The 17,475-nt window shown below is 39.4% G+C and overlaps 3 protein-coding genes across 4 annotated transcripts; 2 read left to right on the top strand and 1 right to left on the bottom strand.

Annotated features, from left to right (window-relative positions):
- The first annotated feature begins 1,746 nt into the window (after window positions 1–1,746).
- On the top strand, window positions 1,747–2,268 carry LOC113140602 (retinal cone rhodopsin-sensitive cGMP 3',5'-cyclic phosphodiesterase subunit gamma-like). The gene is made up of 3 exons (XM_026324507.1): window positions 1,747–1,900; window positions 1,988–2,029; window positions 2,132–2,268. The coding sequence occupies exons 1-3, from the start codon at window positions 1,747–1,749 to the stop codon at window positions 2,266–2,268; spliced, it is 333 nt and encodes a 110-aa protein (XP_026180292.1).
- A 286-nt stretch (window positions 2,269–2,554) lies between these two features.
- tspan10 (tetraspanin 10) lies at window positions 2,555–4,213 on the bottom strand. The gene is made up of 3 exons (XM_026325692.2): window positions 4,106–4,213; window positions 3,390–3,973; window positions 2,555–3,283 (listed from the first exon to the last, which is right to left on the bottom strand). The coding sequence occupies exons 1-3, from the start codon at window positions 4,193–4,195 to the stop codon at window positions 2,959–2,961; spliced, it is 999 nt and encodes a 332-aa protein (XP_026181477.1). The 5' UTR covers window positions 4,196–4,213; the 3' UTR covers window positions 2,555–2,958.
- An 8,828-nt stretch (window positions 4,214–13,041) lies between these two features.
- Window positions 13,042–16,912, top strand: LOC113141559 (immunoglobulin lambda-1 light chain-like). Of its 2 annotated transcripts, none has more exons than XM_026326046.1 (4): window positions 13,042–13,158; window positions 13,251–13,576; window positions 15,499–15,532; window positions 16,390–16,912. In XM_026326046.1, the coding sequence occupies exons 1-4, from the start codon at window positions 13,119–13,121 to the stop codon at window positions 16,713–16,715; spliced, it is 726 nt and encodes a 241-aa protein (XP_026181831.1). In that variant the 5' UTR covers window positions 13,042–13,118; the 3' UTR covers window positions 16,716–16,912. The 2 variants fall into 2 exon arrangements, with proteins under 2 accessions (XP_026181831.1, XP_026181830.1); XM_026326045.1 differs by lacking the exons at window positions 13,042–13,158; window positions 13,251–13,576 and adding exons at window positions 14,497–14,616; window positions 14,702–15,027.
- The last annotated feature ends 563 nt before the right edge of the window (window positions 16,913–17,475 follow it).

The raw sequence follows: 17,475 nt of genomic DNA, 5'->3' as shown, positions 1-17,475 counted from the left end.
TGTATAATTAACCTAGTTAAATAAAGTTCTGATCATAACATTTACTGTTTATGGCTGCGACGTCCCGAAAGGTGAAGTAATTTTATTCCAGAGTGATAACTTGTGTAACTGACGATCTTTGCTGTAGAGGACATCCTGATTGGCTACAGAGACAATTGTTTGTCCTATATGTCGCCGCTAGATGGCGTCCATACCTCAGTGTTTACCTCAGAGATTTCTGACTTTAATCACCACACTGAACTGCAAGTACAAAGGCAGTGAGTTTGGACTTCCTCAGACCAAAACTGTCCAAATCTGGTTCTTGCAGATGCAATCACAGACACTAAGCAGCGTTTCCAGGAGAATAAACACTTCTGAGCCTCCAGGGTTTTGGTTAAAAGTCATGACACAGGTTATTGCAGAAAAAATAAACCATATAGTGAGAGTATGTTCATACTTATGTCCCGTCTTGTGTATATAAACATTACAGAATACAACACATCATAGAATACGTGTGATGAATGAACCAGGTGTGTGTTTATGTGTGTATGAGATTAGCGCTGAGACATAATACAACTCAGTCTGACAAACTGCTGATTAAAGGAGAATGCAGCTGCTGTTCATGCTCGTATGTTCTCTGCTGCAGATATTGCATAATATCGCAGGTGGTGAGGAGGTACGGAGGATTATGGGACATATTCTGAGAAAATCCCACAGAGGCATCCCTTTGCTACACTCGTCTGGAAGACTGGAAATATCCTGATGTTGTAAAAACATCTACATTTGTCTCTGCTGTCGTGTCTGTTCAGGCCTCCAGGTCTCAGCAGCAGGGAAGTGCCTGTCATTAATGAACGCATGCTTCCATATTCAGTGTGAAAGACCTGTGTGTGTAGTAGTGATGTGCAGTTTATTGGCTGGCAGCATCGTAGTCTTATCAGAGACTGAGGACTATAAGAAGACTTCACTTAACACAACTCATCCTGTAGCAGAAGCTCAGATCTCCATAACACTACCAGCTGAACTACACAGCAACACAGGTGGTGAGTATTTGCAACAACTTATAACAATTTGTTTCATGTAGCCTTTTCTGCATTTGAACTTTTGAAAAGTATTATGGAAAGTTCTTTATTTGGAGTTTATGTTCCAGATGTTGTTACTATTATTTCAAATTAAGATAATAATGTATTTTTTTAGTTCTTTTTCCAACTTTTGGAAACTTGAACAGGTTGAGGAAGAGACATTTACTCAGTGGTCACTTTATTAGTTTCCATTGTCAACACAAAATGTTATTCATGACTGAGCTGTTGCATTGTACTAACTAGTAAATGTATATAATTGTTGTATATGAATTCCTTCCAAAGCTCCTCTCACTGCCAAGCAAATGTTCAAGCACTGTATGAAGTATTGACAGGTTAGGACTACAAGCAAATTCAGCATGTCCTAAAGGTGATCAGATTTTGAAAAGGCTGTGAAGCTTGGCATCATGAAAGGTTGATTAATGAGGTACAGTAAACATGAGATTACAGGAGCCTTCACTCTCTGTACAAAAGTGTATTTATTCAGATATGAAGTTATTTAGATGTGTTTGTAATCACAGCAAGACATTTCATTTCAATTAAGTTTGTCTGAACTAGTCAGAGCAGTGGAAATAGATAATGATTATTGCTTTTTAAGGGCTGTAGTCTTGAATTGAATGTTATTACATCCGGCCATGATCTAAAAAATTTCAATTACAACTGTTCCATTATAGTTCAGACAAACAGTAGTATGAATTTGGATGTGGCAATATGTGACGTAAAGACTGGCAGCAAAGCTCCCCTCAGAGCGACTGGTCCCAGATCCCCTCACAAAGGACCACACAAGTTCAAACAGAGGAACAGCCTCCAGTTCAAGAACAAGTCTCCTAAAAGGGGTGTCACTGGGGAAATTTTCAATCAGCAACATGGAGAATGTTGTGTTTTATAAACATTTCCTTGTTTTCTAACTTACTGATTCTCTTTTTGACTCAGGTTTGGAGATGACATCCCAGGAATGGAAGGTCTTGGCACAGGTAAGAAGATTTAACACAGTCAGGCCACATCGCCAGTGAAACCTGGACACAAACAACACAATTCATCCTTTTCATTATTCGCTGTGTAGTCCTTGTTTTCAGACATCACTGTAATCTGTCCATGGGAAGTGTACAGCCACCTAGAGCTTCATGAACTGGTATTATCTGAGTCTTGTCAATGTGAAATTCTCTATATTTACCATTGTGGCAAGTTCAGCAACAATCCGAAGTCTTTTTGAATGGCAAACCACAAATTAAAGACATAGTATGTAAGCCATATGATTACATATTTTGGATTTTGTTCTTTGCCTAAGTTGTTTTTATACAATAGATCCATTGCCATTAGTGAAACACTGAACACAGAAATTCCATTACAAAGCTGTATTTGTCCCTTTTTAAAAAAAAAGAATTGCATGCATGCATCATCATCGGAACAATCAAAAATCTTTTACATTTCAGCTGATTCATGACAGGCAGTTAACAGAATTTGTTTTGATGCATTTGACATTTTGAAAGATGTGTGTGTTTGAAGAGAGGTAGATGACAACATTAATACAGCTTACAGCTGGCCTGGCTCTATCCAAAGGCAACACAGGCTTGCCTGAGGCTCAATAATTCCAGTGTTAAATATTCTTTGTTGAATACATTCAAACTGTTCCTATAATGATTAGTTTCTTTTCATCAGGACCTTATGAGGAGAACTAGGGTTTAACTTCGACTTTTTATTAATTTTCAAATGAACCTTTGTGCCTGAATAAACGTGACCTTATTTGATTGCCTTTTGCCAGGGTGAAATCATACAATATATTGTACAGTACAAGTAGAAAGGATGTGTAAAAACATGCTATAGATTTACAAATAGGCTAAGCATTGCAGCAAATGTGAAATAGATGTTCTTGGGCTTTAATATTTTAAATGTCTGGATGTATTTATCCACCCATGTTATAGTGTAAATAGGCCTTGTGCTGCTGGATGCTATCCAGCAGCCGTGTAGTAATAAATACAGTCAGGATCTGGACCCCCAGTACGATGATGGCAACTGTCCCTATCACGCCCTCATGCTGTTTGATCCAGCGAGAGATTCCCCCCAGACAACCACCCAGGAAGATCACACTTTGAGCCGTAAACTCATCCAGCAGCTGTGCTCCTACACCACACTGGGAGTTCCACACAGTGCCGTTCTCCAGTGGGTCCACACAGCATGTTGCAGGGACACCACAGGCCAACACTCCTGGGGCTGAGCAGTTATAATATCTGAGGAAAGGGGGAAATAACACATTGAGCAACACATTTACTTTAATAGCATTCCTGCTTCATTGAGATTAACCATCACTGGTCATGGCAGTCACACTCTACTCACATGTTGATCTCCCAGTCCCGGTAGTTATCTGCCCCACAGCACTGCAAATTTGATTGAATCTCATCCGTGATGAACCTCAGGTCCAGATCATCCTGGTAGTGCACCATGGCAGCTAACATCCCTGACCGCAGATAGCCACCAATCTGATCTTGCAGACTGTAGGCTATTATGGCGACCACCACCTGAATTGTGATGAGCACCAGCACTGCGGCAGAGAACAGCTTGAGCAAGCAGCAGTTCTCCCTTAAGGCACCCACACAGCCTGACAGGCAGAGCATGGTCAGCACAAAGCCCAGCATCACAAACATCAGCATAGGGTCGGTGCCAATGCTGCCGATCTTCTCCTGAGCGAATGACTCTTTGCTGATTAGGCCCCACATCCCCAGACCAAGAACCACCAGGCCCAGGACTGTGAACACCAGATTGCATAAGAACAGGAAATACTTTAGGAAATAGTCCATTAGAGAATAACTATATTGGTGTTGGATCCAGCTGTTGTGGTCCTGTTCATTGTTTGTCCCTGCTTGGTGAAATTCACTAGTGACAAGTCCAGGCTCCTCAGCATCCTCTTTTGTAGAGCCTGCCTTTGGACACATAGGAACACACATTTTTACGAATTATGCCCTCTCAAACATTTAAGTATACATTACTCAAAAAATATAGGTACCCAATATTCAGAGAGGCAAGCTGAAGAAGTTCAGATGTGACCCTCTTACCTTTGGAATGAGTGGACTGGCCTCATTCTGTGTACTGTCCCTTTTTGACCATGGCAAAAGAATCCGTTTAATCATCAAATATCTCCTCATATTTGTCAGCCACTGGGAAATGATTATTTCTGTGAATTTAGCTTGTTAGAATGGCACAAACTGAGGTGGAACATAGGGGGGCATTCACTCCAGTATGAACAGAGGAGCATGTGAGTTGAGGTGGAGTAACTATGCAGTGTTTAGCCCCAGGCTGCTTTGAGGCGTAAGATTTCTTAATCATGTGAGAGTCACAGTGAGGGGATTAGCTACTGTAGCATTTACTGACAGATTCCCACACAAACAGAGGACTCTGACCAGAATAACAGAGACATGAGATTTACTCAGCTGGGAAAATGTTTGCTCCTAGTTTTTAACTGCTGTACCATTATCAAATTTGACTTGCAAAAGACACAGTGGCTGGTTATTTGAGGAATCTGAGGGGTTAAATTCATGAGGCTGAATAAGAAAGGCAGATTGGTCAGCTGGCTCTGGTATAACAGGATGGAATTTATTTTGCCAGCTGGAATATAAGACACACAGTCACAGTGTAAATTTTCCACCAGATATCTCAACAAAATTAAGCTTTGGTGTACATCCAGAAGTCCTAGAAAAATAGCATAAAAGCTGCTTGTGCATCAAATATCACATGTGTACTTGAATTCAGGACCACAATAATGCACATAAACATTGACATGCTGTAATCACTGAAGTGTATGCACAATAATCTACAGTCACACTTCTCAAGCAAATCTTGTGAGCAAATCTGCTTGGTCATTCCATCTCACGACTATAATCCCTTTCTTTTATGACTGACATCCAGGCTTATTAATGTTGCCTGGATGTTATAATGTTATAATATTATTATGTTTTAGCAGAAACAAAGATCATTGAGCAGCAGACCTCCAAACAGTGTTGTTAATTTCCTACTGTTCTGTTTTCTTCTTCCACTGTGACTCAGTCTACAAAGTCTACCAGGTTGACTAGTTCTCACACTGGTTTTTATTAAAAACATTTTTTTTTTCTTTTAAAAATAATTACTAGCATTACTGCTAATACCAGTTGTTATTTCTAATAACCACACTAGTAATAACTTATACATAATTATAGAGGAATGACTACACCATATTATCGTAAATATGCTTTAATGCAGAGTTGCAGCTCCTCGCTGTGACCACTGGAGGGCATGGACACTCATGACTCGTGCACTCAGGTCAACTGCAGTAAAAATATTCAGGCATCAGCTAACAACTTTAATAAAAGGTCAAATGATTTTAAATGGAAGTGGGAACAATCCAGATTGTAGTGTTTGTTACATTGTTAACTGGATTCCAAGGGTTTATACTGATTAATAAAATATTGTAAGTTGTATTCTGTGGTGCGCATACATTGTCAGCCCATGCAAGCCTTCTGTTTACCATCAGTCTTTGAATAACAAACTGACATATTTAATTTTAACTGTCGCCTTTACTAATGCTCTGGTAAAGTGATATTAAGTGAGTCAATAACAAGCAGTAAAACCGCAGATATGACAGTGAGTTAAAAAACAGAAAGCGAGGGAGACCTGGTTATCTCACTCTCTGGCGTTACAGATCCACTGCTGTCATTCTTTCCTCTGCATGTGCTGGACTGAGCTGCAGAGAGCTGGAAGGAAAATCAGTCTACTGCTGCAGACTGGCCTCCAAACTTTGCTATGCAGCCTTAGTCCTACCATAAATCTTCATTAGCATGTCATGCATAACAGATAAACAAATATAAATAGCTCCTAATAGTTTGCACACTTGTATGCATTTCGCCAACTTGACAGTGGCTTATATTATCTGTTCTAAGCACACATTTATCAGGTGGAAAACATCTGAACACACTTACTCGTTATTTTATTATTACTACTTTATTGTATTGCTACTTTATTGTTAGGGTTTCCATTTTATACTGCTCCGTACTTCTAGTGCACTACATTTCACAAGTAAATATGGTAACAATATCATATTTATTTGACAACTGTAGTTTAACGTGTGTTTAACAACTAAATAAGATTATACCACATTTATTGTAACTGCTTGCTGACAGATTAAGAGTTTAAATGTCTGATAGATTTTCTTCCTTGTTTATAAATCTTTGTGAGGGAGGAACTCAATGAGCATTTAGTTCGCAGTGTTTGAACAGAATCTAACATTTTCGACAGTGTTTACAACAGTATAATGTTCATCTTACCTAAGAAATAAGGATGTCCTATCTGGAGTAAATCAGTGCTGGAATTTCTTGTGAAAAAGGTCTTTTATTTGAGAGCTAAGTGCTTCATTTGCTTATGCTTACATGAGTCATATTTTCCTACTTCACCTTAACCTGGCTGCATTTACCTGCCTCAAAGTTGTCCAGATAAAAACTGGAGTTCTGAAATACTGAAACTTATTAAAATGTGTTACTCCACAATGTCAGCAGTGACATTATTTATACATAAAATAATCACTCATCAAAGCTGGATTAATGTTAAACTGATTGAACTAATGGAGTAAATCAGTGCTAGTGAAGAGTATTTTTCCAAAAATTTCAAAATGACTGTTTTAGAAACTCTTACTATTCAAATTTCTAGTCTAAAATACCGTAAAATATTCTCTAAAGTAGTCAATTTTAGTAAAATAACTGCTGCCAAATAAAATCTGCTTTAATTCTCTTATTTTCAATTTTATTAAGTGCTTGTGACTCTTCAGGTTTTGATCTCTCCGGACAGTTAAAGGAACTGTTCCTGGCTGGGTCTGTCGTGGCACAGATGTTGAGCAGATTGTATTACTGTAGGCAGTAGGAATGCTATGATGGAGCCATACTGCTACATCAAACACCTCCTCTGGATCAGAGCCCATGAGGAGTGCAGTTGCCCTACACCACTTACAGCAGCTTAAAGCCATGTGGAGGATAGATGGAGACTAGATAAGGGATTATCAAGACCACCCATTCTGGCTCTGTGTTTTATTTTCTTTTTTATGATCACAGCAGATACAGAGGCTGCAAGACACATCAAAGATGGAAGGCATGCATGTGTGTGCTTGGGGAACATTGCTTTTAGTGCCATGTTATGTGTTTATCCATGCACATTGCTGCATGGACATGCTAAAAGAACTGCGTGTCACCACCCAGCATCACTCAAGTGGGTGGGAGCAGGTGGGGGAACGGCTCCGGGATTTTAGAGATGCAGTTATAAAAGAGTACAGCCGAGGTCGTGTTTTCTCAGTGTGTCACTATTGAAGGATCGTGAGTTCTGCTGCTCTGACCTGGAAAGTCAGTTCTTCTTAGAAAGGTACAGTAAAACCCAATTATATAATGCTTCGTGCAGATTTGATTTGCCATCTTCAACAGTGTTAACTAAAGACAAAATAGTGTAGAATACATTTCCCCAAATATGTGCATGCATCAGTCAGAATTATAGTCTATGATATATGCTACCATCTGAAGAATGAAAACCTTCTTGTTATCCAAAATTTAAATTAAAAAAAATCCCATTCAGTTAAACATATTACATTTCTTAACTTAGTTTTTGTTTATTATATATATTTTATGAACTTTAAAATGTTTACAACTTTGTTAGGGAGAGTTAAAGATTTTCTTCAAGTGCAAGACTGTTAAACATGTGCTTTCTTCCTGAATTTCCTATTTGGCCACCAACACAATTTTCAGGTTTTCTCAGTTATCAGTCCTGATCTTATATTTCAGTACCTGTTAGAGAAGGAAGATGAAGGTGAAGGGAGTTGTGGTGCTGCTGTGCACGATCTCACTGTGTGGAGCTCAGAAATATAAAGAGAAAACATCACAATTGGATCCTAAAGGTCAGGGACAAATTGTCATCACATTACACAATCTGTGAATGATTATCAACAATGTTTGCCTGACTGAGTTTGTGGACATTAGAGTGAATAGTAGCTACACACTCTTACTATGAGTTTCTCTCTTTAGCACATCACACCAACAGCAAAACATGTTCCAACCTGACTCAGGTACTGGACAACTGGAAATTTGCTATTCTAACCCAAGTGAAGGATCTGCTGATCAATGACCACGCCTCTGTCCTTCCTGAATACAACAGGTGGGTGACACAGACTTCTAGCAGGACTACCGGTATAGTAAAGTGATGGTGCACAAACAGGCTAAAAAGACAAAAAAACAACTATATAATAAGACAGATGTGAAGTATCCAACACTTGTCGTGACATCAGTGGTGTTTTGCTGTAGAAACTTGTGTTATGTAACTCGTGCTGGGCTGCACATGACCGCAGGCCTGTCACAGTAAAACGATCCATGATTGCTGTTGTCCACGCTAGACTGACTCTGCTTTGTTAAATGACCTCACTAAAGAGACTATGCCAAAAGAAAACAGGAAATGTTTCAGCCTCATGTTCTGATTAATAGAGTGTTTCTGGCAGACATTACTCCAAGTCATTGACCTTTTCCTCTGGAGACAAGTCTCTGAACCATGATACCAACACCAGGAGCATGTTTATAACATGAAGAATCCTCAGGTGGACTGCAGGCTCAGTGTCATTCCTGCCATTTAGGCCAAAATCATTTATTTTTAGACTTTATCATTGTTTTTATTTTAATTTTCCATTCTTTGTATGTTATCCTGATGTTTCCTGCAGATGATGGGGCTGTTTCAGCTTAACTGCATGTCGTGACTTTCATGTTCATGTTGCCAATTTGACAATGATCTCCTTTCAGTTATGTTTTGCCAATAAACAATGTTCCTGTTTCATCTGAACTTATAAAGCATTGCAGTGCCAGAACTGGTCATTTAAATGCTGAAATTCATTTATTACTTTGTACTTTCCCACATCTTCTGCATGTGTCCAGGATCCAACCTCTGTCAGATGCACTGGGGGACCTCTACAGGCAGTTTAACACTCTAAAAGATGAACTAGGGAAGCTCACGACAAAATTTGACAGTGTGGAAGGTTTTGTGGATGAGCTGAAGGATGGCAGATTCAGTTTGCCGCATCGTCCCGTGCAGAGGATTCCCCCTGGTGTTGGTGTAAGGTTTCCACTGCGAGCACAGAGGAGGGCCCCTGACAGGGGGGTTATCATAGAGCCAACACTGATCAGAGCAAGGAGGAGAGGGTCTCAGAGACCCTAGACCTGTGGCTTTCCAAATGTTTAGTACAAATGCTGATGTGTTAACCAAATTATATGTTTTATTCATATTAAGCTATGGATGAGTGTGCTGTGAGAAATGATCACAAAGACTGAGTTGATGGTACAAAAAAGTCACTTTCAACCACAAGGTGGAAGCAGTTATCAAATTATCTCAATGTCATCATGCTGCTCTGTACTATATACACCAACAGCTGGACAATAAAATTATGAATGAGCTTTTCATTTGATTTGTTTAATTAATTATTAAACTTAGATTTATGCACAATTTAGACTATATTAATTATGGCCTGAGCACCAGAGGTGCAAAGCCCTATTGCTTCTGTAAGGATGATGATGACGATTATTATTATTTTATTATTATTATTAATCTCCCTTTGCTAAATGGGGACATTTGGTGATAACTCACAAAATTTACTGCAGACATCTGTTAACAGTGACAAAGTCTAAGCCATCGGTGTGGCCCAGGGACTTCATGGTGCCCCCTTATGTCAGTGTGTCTTGTGGTTGGCAGCTAGTAATTAATGCTCCTGTGGCTAAAGGTTGTGAAATTTGGCACACTCTCATTAGTTCTGTACATTTGATGGACATCCCATGTTGAGAGTGCAATATTAGATGGCCACATGTCAGAGCTTGCGGCACCGGAGGAGCTTGGGCACATCATTGCCACTTGCAGCTATATTCTAGCCATCCAATTTTATTGTCAGGTTGTATATTTTTATTGAAGATCTGTATTTATATTGTTAAAGGTTTAAAAGATCTTCTGGCTTTTATAATTGCAATCAAACCCAGCTGTTTATGTTAATCTAAGACCATACTCTGGATGTCTGACTCGACTTTTCCAGAGAAATCTATTGCACATACAACACTCCTCCCCCCAAAAAAATCAAGTACAACTTGCCTCATTTGAAATGAGTGAGTGAGTACTTTCATTTATTATTAATAGATATTCTAACATCTGGGAATTATGAATTATGAAGTCACTGAAGTTATTAGTTAACTGTTTTCTGTGACTTTAAATAAAACTAAAATACAGACCAGAGCTGGATATGTCAAACTGTTCAGAAGATTCTGGTGGACCAGCTGCTTATTCATCTCTCTTTTAACCGGGCAGACATATGACTCTGAGACCTCTGTGTCATCCCTACGCCTGAACCAACCAGAATCTATGTCTAGTTGTGCTGTCAGAGGAGGAGAAAAGATCTGTTTTAATGGAGTGCCACAATAGCCCTGGTAATGGGAATCATAATGGCAGGAGGGTCACTGCAGCCACGGTAACTGCTGGATACTACCGGCAAACAATAATAAATGACATTGAAGAATGGGTCAAATAACAGTCAAATATATCTTTGGTTTAAAACACCACAAAATGAGACTGATAGGTGCAATATTTTTATGTTTGACATTCAGGAGAATAGCAGGGAACATTAACTATACAACTAAGTCATAACAACGGTGAAATAAGGCACTTCTTTAAACTAGAGAAATCACCAGTGAACAGCAAATATTAGTCAGTCAGTTTGTTTTGCCATGAAACATTATTATAGTAACATACCTGACATGTTAGTCCTTTATGAAATGTATTACTAGATATTATAATATAATGTCCAACCACAAGGGGGCACAATCCAGTGTCTTCATATGCCAGTCCCTTCATGTGTTGAGGTCTTCATGTGCCGGTCCCAAGTCCAGGTAAATGCAGAGGGTTGTGTCAGGAAGGGCATCCGACGTAAAATCTAAGCCAAATCAAACATGCAAACATCGGTGGCACCTGGGTTAACAAGGACCACCACTGGTGCTGTTGACCTACAGGGTGCCAGTGGAAATTGGACTACTGTTGAGTTGATGAATGAGGAAAATGTTAGAGAGCACAGAGTAGAAGAGGTGACTGTTGTGGAGCAGGAAGTAGCAAAGATCAGTAAGGATGAAGTGAGGAAGGTGTTGAAGAGGATGAAGAGTGGAAAGGCAGTTGGTCCTGACAACATACCTGTGGAGGTATGGAAGTGTTTAGGAGAGGTGGCTGTAGAGTTTTTGACTGGGCTACTTAACAAGATCTTGGAGAGTGAAAGGATGCCTGAGGAATGGAGGAGAAGTGTACTGGTGCCCATCTTTAAGAACAAGGGAGACGTGCAGAGTTGTGGAAACTACAAAGGAATAAAGCTGATGAGTCACACAGTGAAACTATGGGAAAGAGCAGTGGAGGCTAGGCTGAGGTCAGAAGTGAGCATTTGTGAGCAGCAGTATGGTTTCATGCCAAGAAAGAGAACCACAGATGCAATATTTGCTTTGAGAATGCTGATGGAGACGTACAGAGAAGGCCAGAAGGAGCTGCATTGTGTCTTTGCAGATTAAGAAAAAGCGTATGACAGGGTGCAGAGAGAGGAGCTGTGGTTTTGTATGAGGAAGTCTGGAGTGGCAGAGAAGTATGTTCGAGTGGTGCAGGACAAGTATGAGAGCTGGAAGACAGTGGTGAGGTGTGCTGTAGGTGTGACAGAGGAGTTCAAGGTGGAGGTGGGACTGCACCAAGGATCGGCTTTGAGCCCCTTCTTGTTCGCTGTGGTGATGGACAGGCTGACAGATGAGGTTAGACAGGAATCTCTGTGGACCGTGATGTTTGCAGATGACATTGTCATCTGTAGTGAGAGCAGGGAGCAGGTGGAGGAAAATCTAGAGAGGTGGAGGTTTGCTCTGGAAAGGAAAGGAATGATGGTTAGCCACAGTAAAACAGAGTACATGTGTGTAAATGTGAGGGACTCAAGTAGAACAGTGAGGTTACAGGAAGTAGAGGTGAAGAAGGTGGAAGATTTAAAGTACCTAGGGTCAACAGTCTAGAGCGGAGTATGTGGAAAAGAAGTGAAAAGATGTGTGCAAGCAGGTTGGAACGGGTGGAGGAAAGTGTCAGGTGTGATGTTTGACAAAAGAGTGTCAGCAAGAATGAAAGGAAAGGTGGACAAGACAGTGGTGAGACCAGCAATGTCAGCAAAGCCACACCCACTCCTATGGACCCATGCACCTATTTTGCTGGTTGTCAAAAGTTAAAAAACAATGTCAAGGAAGAAAATGACCGTGAAAGATCCATCCATTATCTTCAGACATGCCGGTTATGTTGGATGGTGACTAAATTGTCTGTAGGTCTGAATGTGGGGTGTTCTTCTCTCTAAGAGAGACAGGCAGCTTGTTCCTCCACCTGTAGACCTGAAAGGGAAAAACAGGTAAAAACATGTGTGAGAGAATTTCTGAATAATATCCCTAACAGCGCTTCATAGTGAAGGATATTTAAATGAGCAGTAAATGAAAGTGAGATTTTATCCTCCATCAGTGAAGCATTACCTCAGTGCGCCTCCTTCCCAGGATGCACCTGCAGGCCTGATACTTATTCATAACTCCATGTAAATGAGCATGTCAAGTGTCCGTTTCTGACTGTAAACACAATCATGTTTTAATGATTTTTGTTTGGTCAATCATAGAAATTTGAGCTGTGATGTGTGTGAGTGGTGTTTAGGTTCATGTGCACAGAGTCAAAGGTTTAATGTCACAGTTAAATGTGTCTTGTTGAGATGGATAATATTTTAAAAGATAATAACTAAAATCAAATACAATAAATTATGCAAGAAAATTAAATTATGACATCACACCATGGCATATTGAAGAATTTTAAACAAGAAACCAGCACATGTGACCATGCAGATTGAGCCAAAGCTCCTCCTCCTGTCAGTCACTCTCAGTTTCACTGTCGGAATAAATTGCTCCTCCAGCACCTCCTCTCCTCATCCTCCAAACCCTCTAATCTGTCAGCAGTTAACTCACTTTGCAAGTTACAAGGCCATTCTCAGCACACACTGACAACATGCTGGGGACCCTCTGCACTCTCATCACTGCTCTGACATGTAAGGAGGCTGACTCACTGCAGCTCTGACCTCATGTTGGATTCATCAGTCTGTGTGTTTCTCTTGACTCCATGTCATCTTGTTGTTTCCAGGTGTGAGTGGTGTGACGGTGGTGACACAGAAGCCTCCTGTTGTCACAGTGAGGAAAGGAGAGACAGCCACCATGGACTGTAACCTGGGGACTGTTACTGACAGTGCTGCTTGGTGGTATAAACAGACTCCTGGAGGAGTTCCTCAGTTTGTACTGTATTTTTATCATCCAAATAGTTCTCCCACCTATGGCTCTGGTTTCTCGTCTCCCAAATTCACATCAAACCATCAGTCAACATCAGATTATCGTTTGATCATCAACAATGTGGAGGAAGGAGACTCAGCAGTCTATTACTGTAAAACATGGGATGATTCTGCTAAGGAGTATGTATCACAGTGATTTACACTGTGGCAAAAACCTCCTCACTAAACACTTCTGCTTTTTGAGTCCATGACACTTGTCATCTGTCTTTAGATCAACCAACCAAGTACCAACATTAACAAAACTCTAAATAAAAAAAAAAGTATTAAGTAAACATTAAATCTAACATGTCCTGCTAAACCCTCCCTACGTGTGAGTTTTTTCTGACAGTTCAAAGTCAAGCACTGGAAACTGACTGTAGTTGTGACTGTGAGGGTGAATGGTTGTATGTTCCTACATGTCAGCTCTGCCTGGGACATTGGGGCTCCCTGTGCAGAGTCTTCAGTGCCTCTTACAATGTCATTTGTCAAATGGTTAAGAGAAAAAACTGATTACAGCTAATGGATGAATGGATGTGTTTGTTTTGGTTTGTTTGTGAGAAACTATTGTTAAAAGTCAAATCACACACAAAAGTTTAAAAACTTAATTAAGGACCAGATGAAACACAAGAAAATTAAAACATTACATTCACCTGCCATTAGGTCATCTACACACAGAGATTATTCATTAGTTTGTTTAGAGCAGTATTTCCAAAAATATGAAAACACTTTCTCTTGTGAGACACAACACTGGAAAAAATAGCAAAATTTTGCTTTCTCTGTTCTCTGATGAGGATGCCGCTGACATCAAATAATTATAATGTTGAGGTAATTTTGATGTAATGATCCTAAATCAAATTCTGTAGTTTAAATTGTTATTCCCTGAATGAGAAAAAAATTATTAAGCATTAAAAAATGATTCATATAAAAACCATAAGAAAATACTTCAATTATCATTGTAAGAAGACATTTTTTGAAGTTGATAATACAAATTGTACATGTCATTCATTTATGAGAGAAAATTGAGCTGAGACCTAAAACTCCTCCTCCTCTTCTCCTCAGGCTCTTTATAAGCTTCAGATTGTCTTCTCCTCCCTGCTCACCTCTCAGCTGGACAGTGAGGGACGTTTACACCACACACTGACAACATGCTGGGGACCCTCTTCACTCTCATCACTGCTCTGACATGTAAGATATTCTTCTCATTCCTGTTAGAGCCCATGTTTTCACACACAAACCTTTCACTCATGTATTTCTCTGTGTGTCTTTACAGATGTGGATGCAGCCATAGTGTTGACCCAGACGCCTGCTGTCCACACAGTTTCTACAGGACAAGAGGTTGTTCTCAACTGCAACATTCAGAGAGATGATAGCAATTATGTGAGCTGGTATAAACAGGTTCCTGGTGGAGCTCCTCAGTATGTTCTTGACTTTCACCATTCCGATAGTTCACCGAGCTTTGGAGTAGGATTCTCCTCAGACCGATTCAACTCTAAAGCCACATCAGACATAGATTATCAGTTCATCATTAAACAGACAGAGACAGGAGACTCTGCTCAGTATTTCTGTCAGACATGGGATGACTCTGCTAATGAAGCTGTATCACAGTGATTCACACTGTGACAAAAACCTCAGTGAGAGAATCACCACAGTTTTCATTAATGTTGACCAGAATCACACAATTAAAAACTTTGAAACTGGAACAAAACATGAAAGAACATTGAACAAACTGCTCTGAAGACACAAACACACAGACAAAAATCCACATCCTTATAAAATCAGAAAAAAATTCCAGCAAATAAGTTTAATGATGCTCATAATAAGAAACCATCACTTTGAATTCACTGATAATATTTCAACTTTTATAATGTCTCATGAAAACACAATCATATAACACATTCTGACACATTCATCAATCCCAGCAGTATTTTGGACAATGGTCAGACTGATGAAGTGAATGAGATGTTGCCAGTGAAAGTTGGTCTCAACAGGATGTTTCAGTTCCACTCCCCTCATTAGTGAGAGTCAGGAGGTTTTTGTACAGCCATGTGTACAAACTGAATCACTGTGGTATTCGGACAAGGCACCAAGCTGATTGTGACAAGTAAGTACTTTTTACCTCATCATAAAACAAGATAGAATTTCTCTTTCTGATGAATTTGAGGAGACAACAATCCATTTATATCTCACTGATTATTGATATTATTTAAGATGTTGATTCATGAATAATAGATGAGATTCTGTACATCTGCTTTGGCACCAGCCTGTGTCAGTGAAGGGAAAGTCACCAGCTGATCATCTGCAAATGATCAGATGATTTGAAAACAATTAACAAATACTGTGAAGATGTTAGTGGTTGTGAAATTTTTAACACATGAACATTTACAAGACAGAATTTTGGTTTTGGATCTACATTTAAATAATTTTCAAAACTTAAATAATCTTAATATAGTGTTTTATATTGCAAAATGAATAGTACAGTCCATTACTACGTCTGAAATGTTCATTACTGACCCTTGTAAAGTTTAGTGACAATTGAAAATTTAGCTGAATGTAATTTTAAGTTAAACATTTATTTTTTTAATTTGATGAAAAAAAAGATCCTTAAATAATCATAATAATTCCAAGTTTGTAATTGATAGATTTTTCCATAAATATCAAACTGGACCTCCTATGTAGTAGGAGTAGGAGGTGTAGGAGGACATGAGGATAGTTGGTGTGGGTTAAATGGATGCATATGATTCGCTGTGGACACCCCTGAAGGGAGCAGCAGAAAGGAAAAGAAGAAGATCAAACTGTAACTCCTATAATTTGCGTTGATTTTTATGTTTATTTGTGATTTACTTCATTATTGTTCTTCTTTTTCCAAATCAAGTAATAAATGAATAAATGCATAAATGCTACTTATTGAATATTTGTTTAATATATGTTTTATTGTGAATGTCGTTATTGTTTTTTCAGGCTCCAGTCTCCCTCCTCCTGTCCTGACAGTCTTCCCTCCATCCAGTGCTGAGCTCCGCTCCAACAAAGCTGCTCTGGTCTGTTTGTCCAGCCAGTCTGTGCCTTTTGCAGAGGTTACCTGGTTGGCTGCTGGGAGTCCAGTGAGCAGTGGGGTCTCTACCAGCACCGCTATTCAGCAACCCGACCAGACTTTCCAAATCAGCAGCTTTTTGGACATCCAGACGTCAGACTGGAACATGGATAAGGTTTACACATGTAAAGTGTCTTTGGGCTCCCAGACTTCAGAGAAAACCATCAACAAGTCTGCCTGTCCCACTGAACAATAGTAGAGGACCAGAATGACCATTTGACATCTGCTTCTTTGCTCTTTGTGCTGTTTGCTCATTACAAAGTTCACATGTTAGAAAAGATGTCTGCCTGCTTCTAATACATGTTGTGACACTTAGATGGAAATGTTGTGTCAGCTTTGTCTTTGCTGCATTTTAAAGAATCAGACAATAAAAAAACTGAATAAAACTTTGTATTTCTTTGTACTTATGAAAGGATCAATTAAGACAATAATGTTCTACAACATGTTTTAATGTTCACTAGATTTGACTTTTCTCATGATGTTTGACACTTGCAGCTAATCTAGGACACAGATAACAGGCATGTTTTTGATTATGATTATTGAAATTCTGAAAACTACATGATCATTAGGTGGACATTTGTAATGGAAACACAACAGAGAAATGAATATGACTTTTTCAAGATATAATCATTTGTAGAAGTTGAGGTTTTTAGAAAAGAGCAGGAAATGAAAGTGAGATTTCATCCTCATCAGTGAAGCATCACCTCTCTGCTCTGCCTTTCCAGGATGCACCTGCAGGCCTCCTCTACTTATTTATAGCTCCATGTAAATGAACATGTCAAGTGTCAGTTCTCTGTCAAATGAGAGCAAACAGTTTCTGACTGGAAACACAATCATGTTTTAATGATTTTCGTTTGGTCAATCATAGAAATTTGACCTGTGATGTGTGTGAGTGGTGTTTAGGTTCATGTGCACAGAGTCAAAGGTTTAATGTCACAGTAAATGTTTTTTGTTGA

This window comes from Mastacembelus armatus, chromosome 8 (genome assembly GCF_900324485.2).
Source record: "Mastacembelus armatus chromosome 8, fMasArm1.2, whole genome shotgun sequence".
Lineage (NCBI taxonomy): Eukaryota > Metazoa > Chordata > Actinopteri > Synbranchiformes > Mastacembelidae > Mastacembelus > Mastacembelus armatus.
The sequence above is the reverse complement of the archived record's forward strand: the minus strand, read 5'-3'. Positions and strand labels throughout refer to the sequence as shown.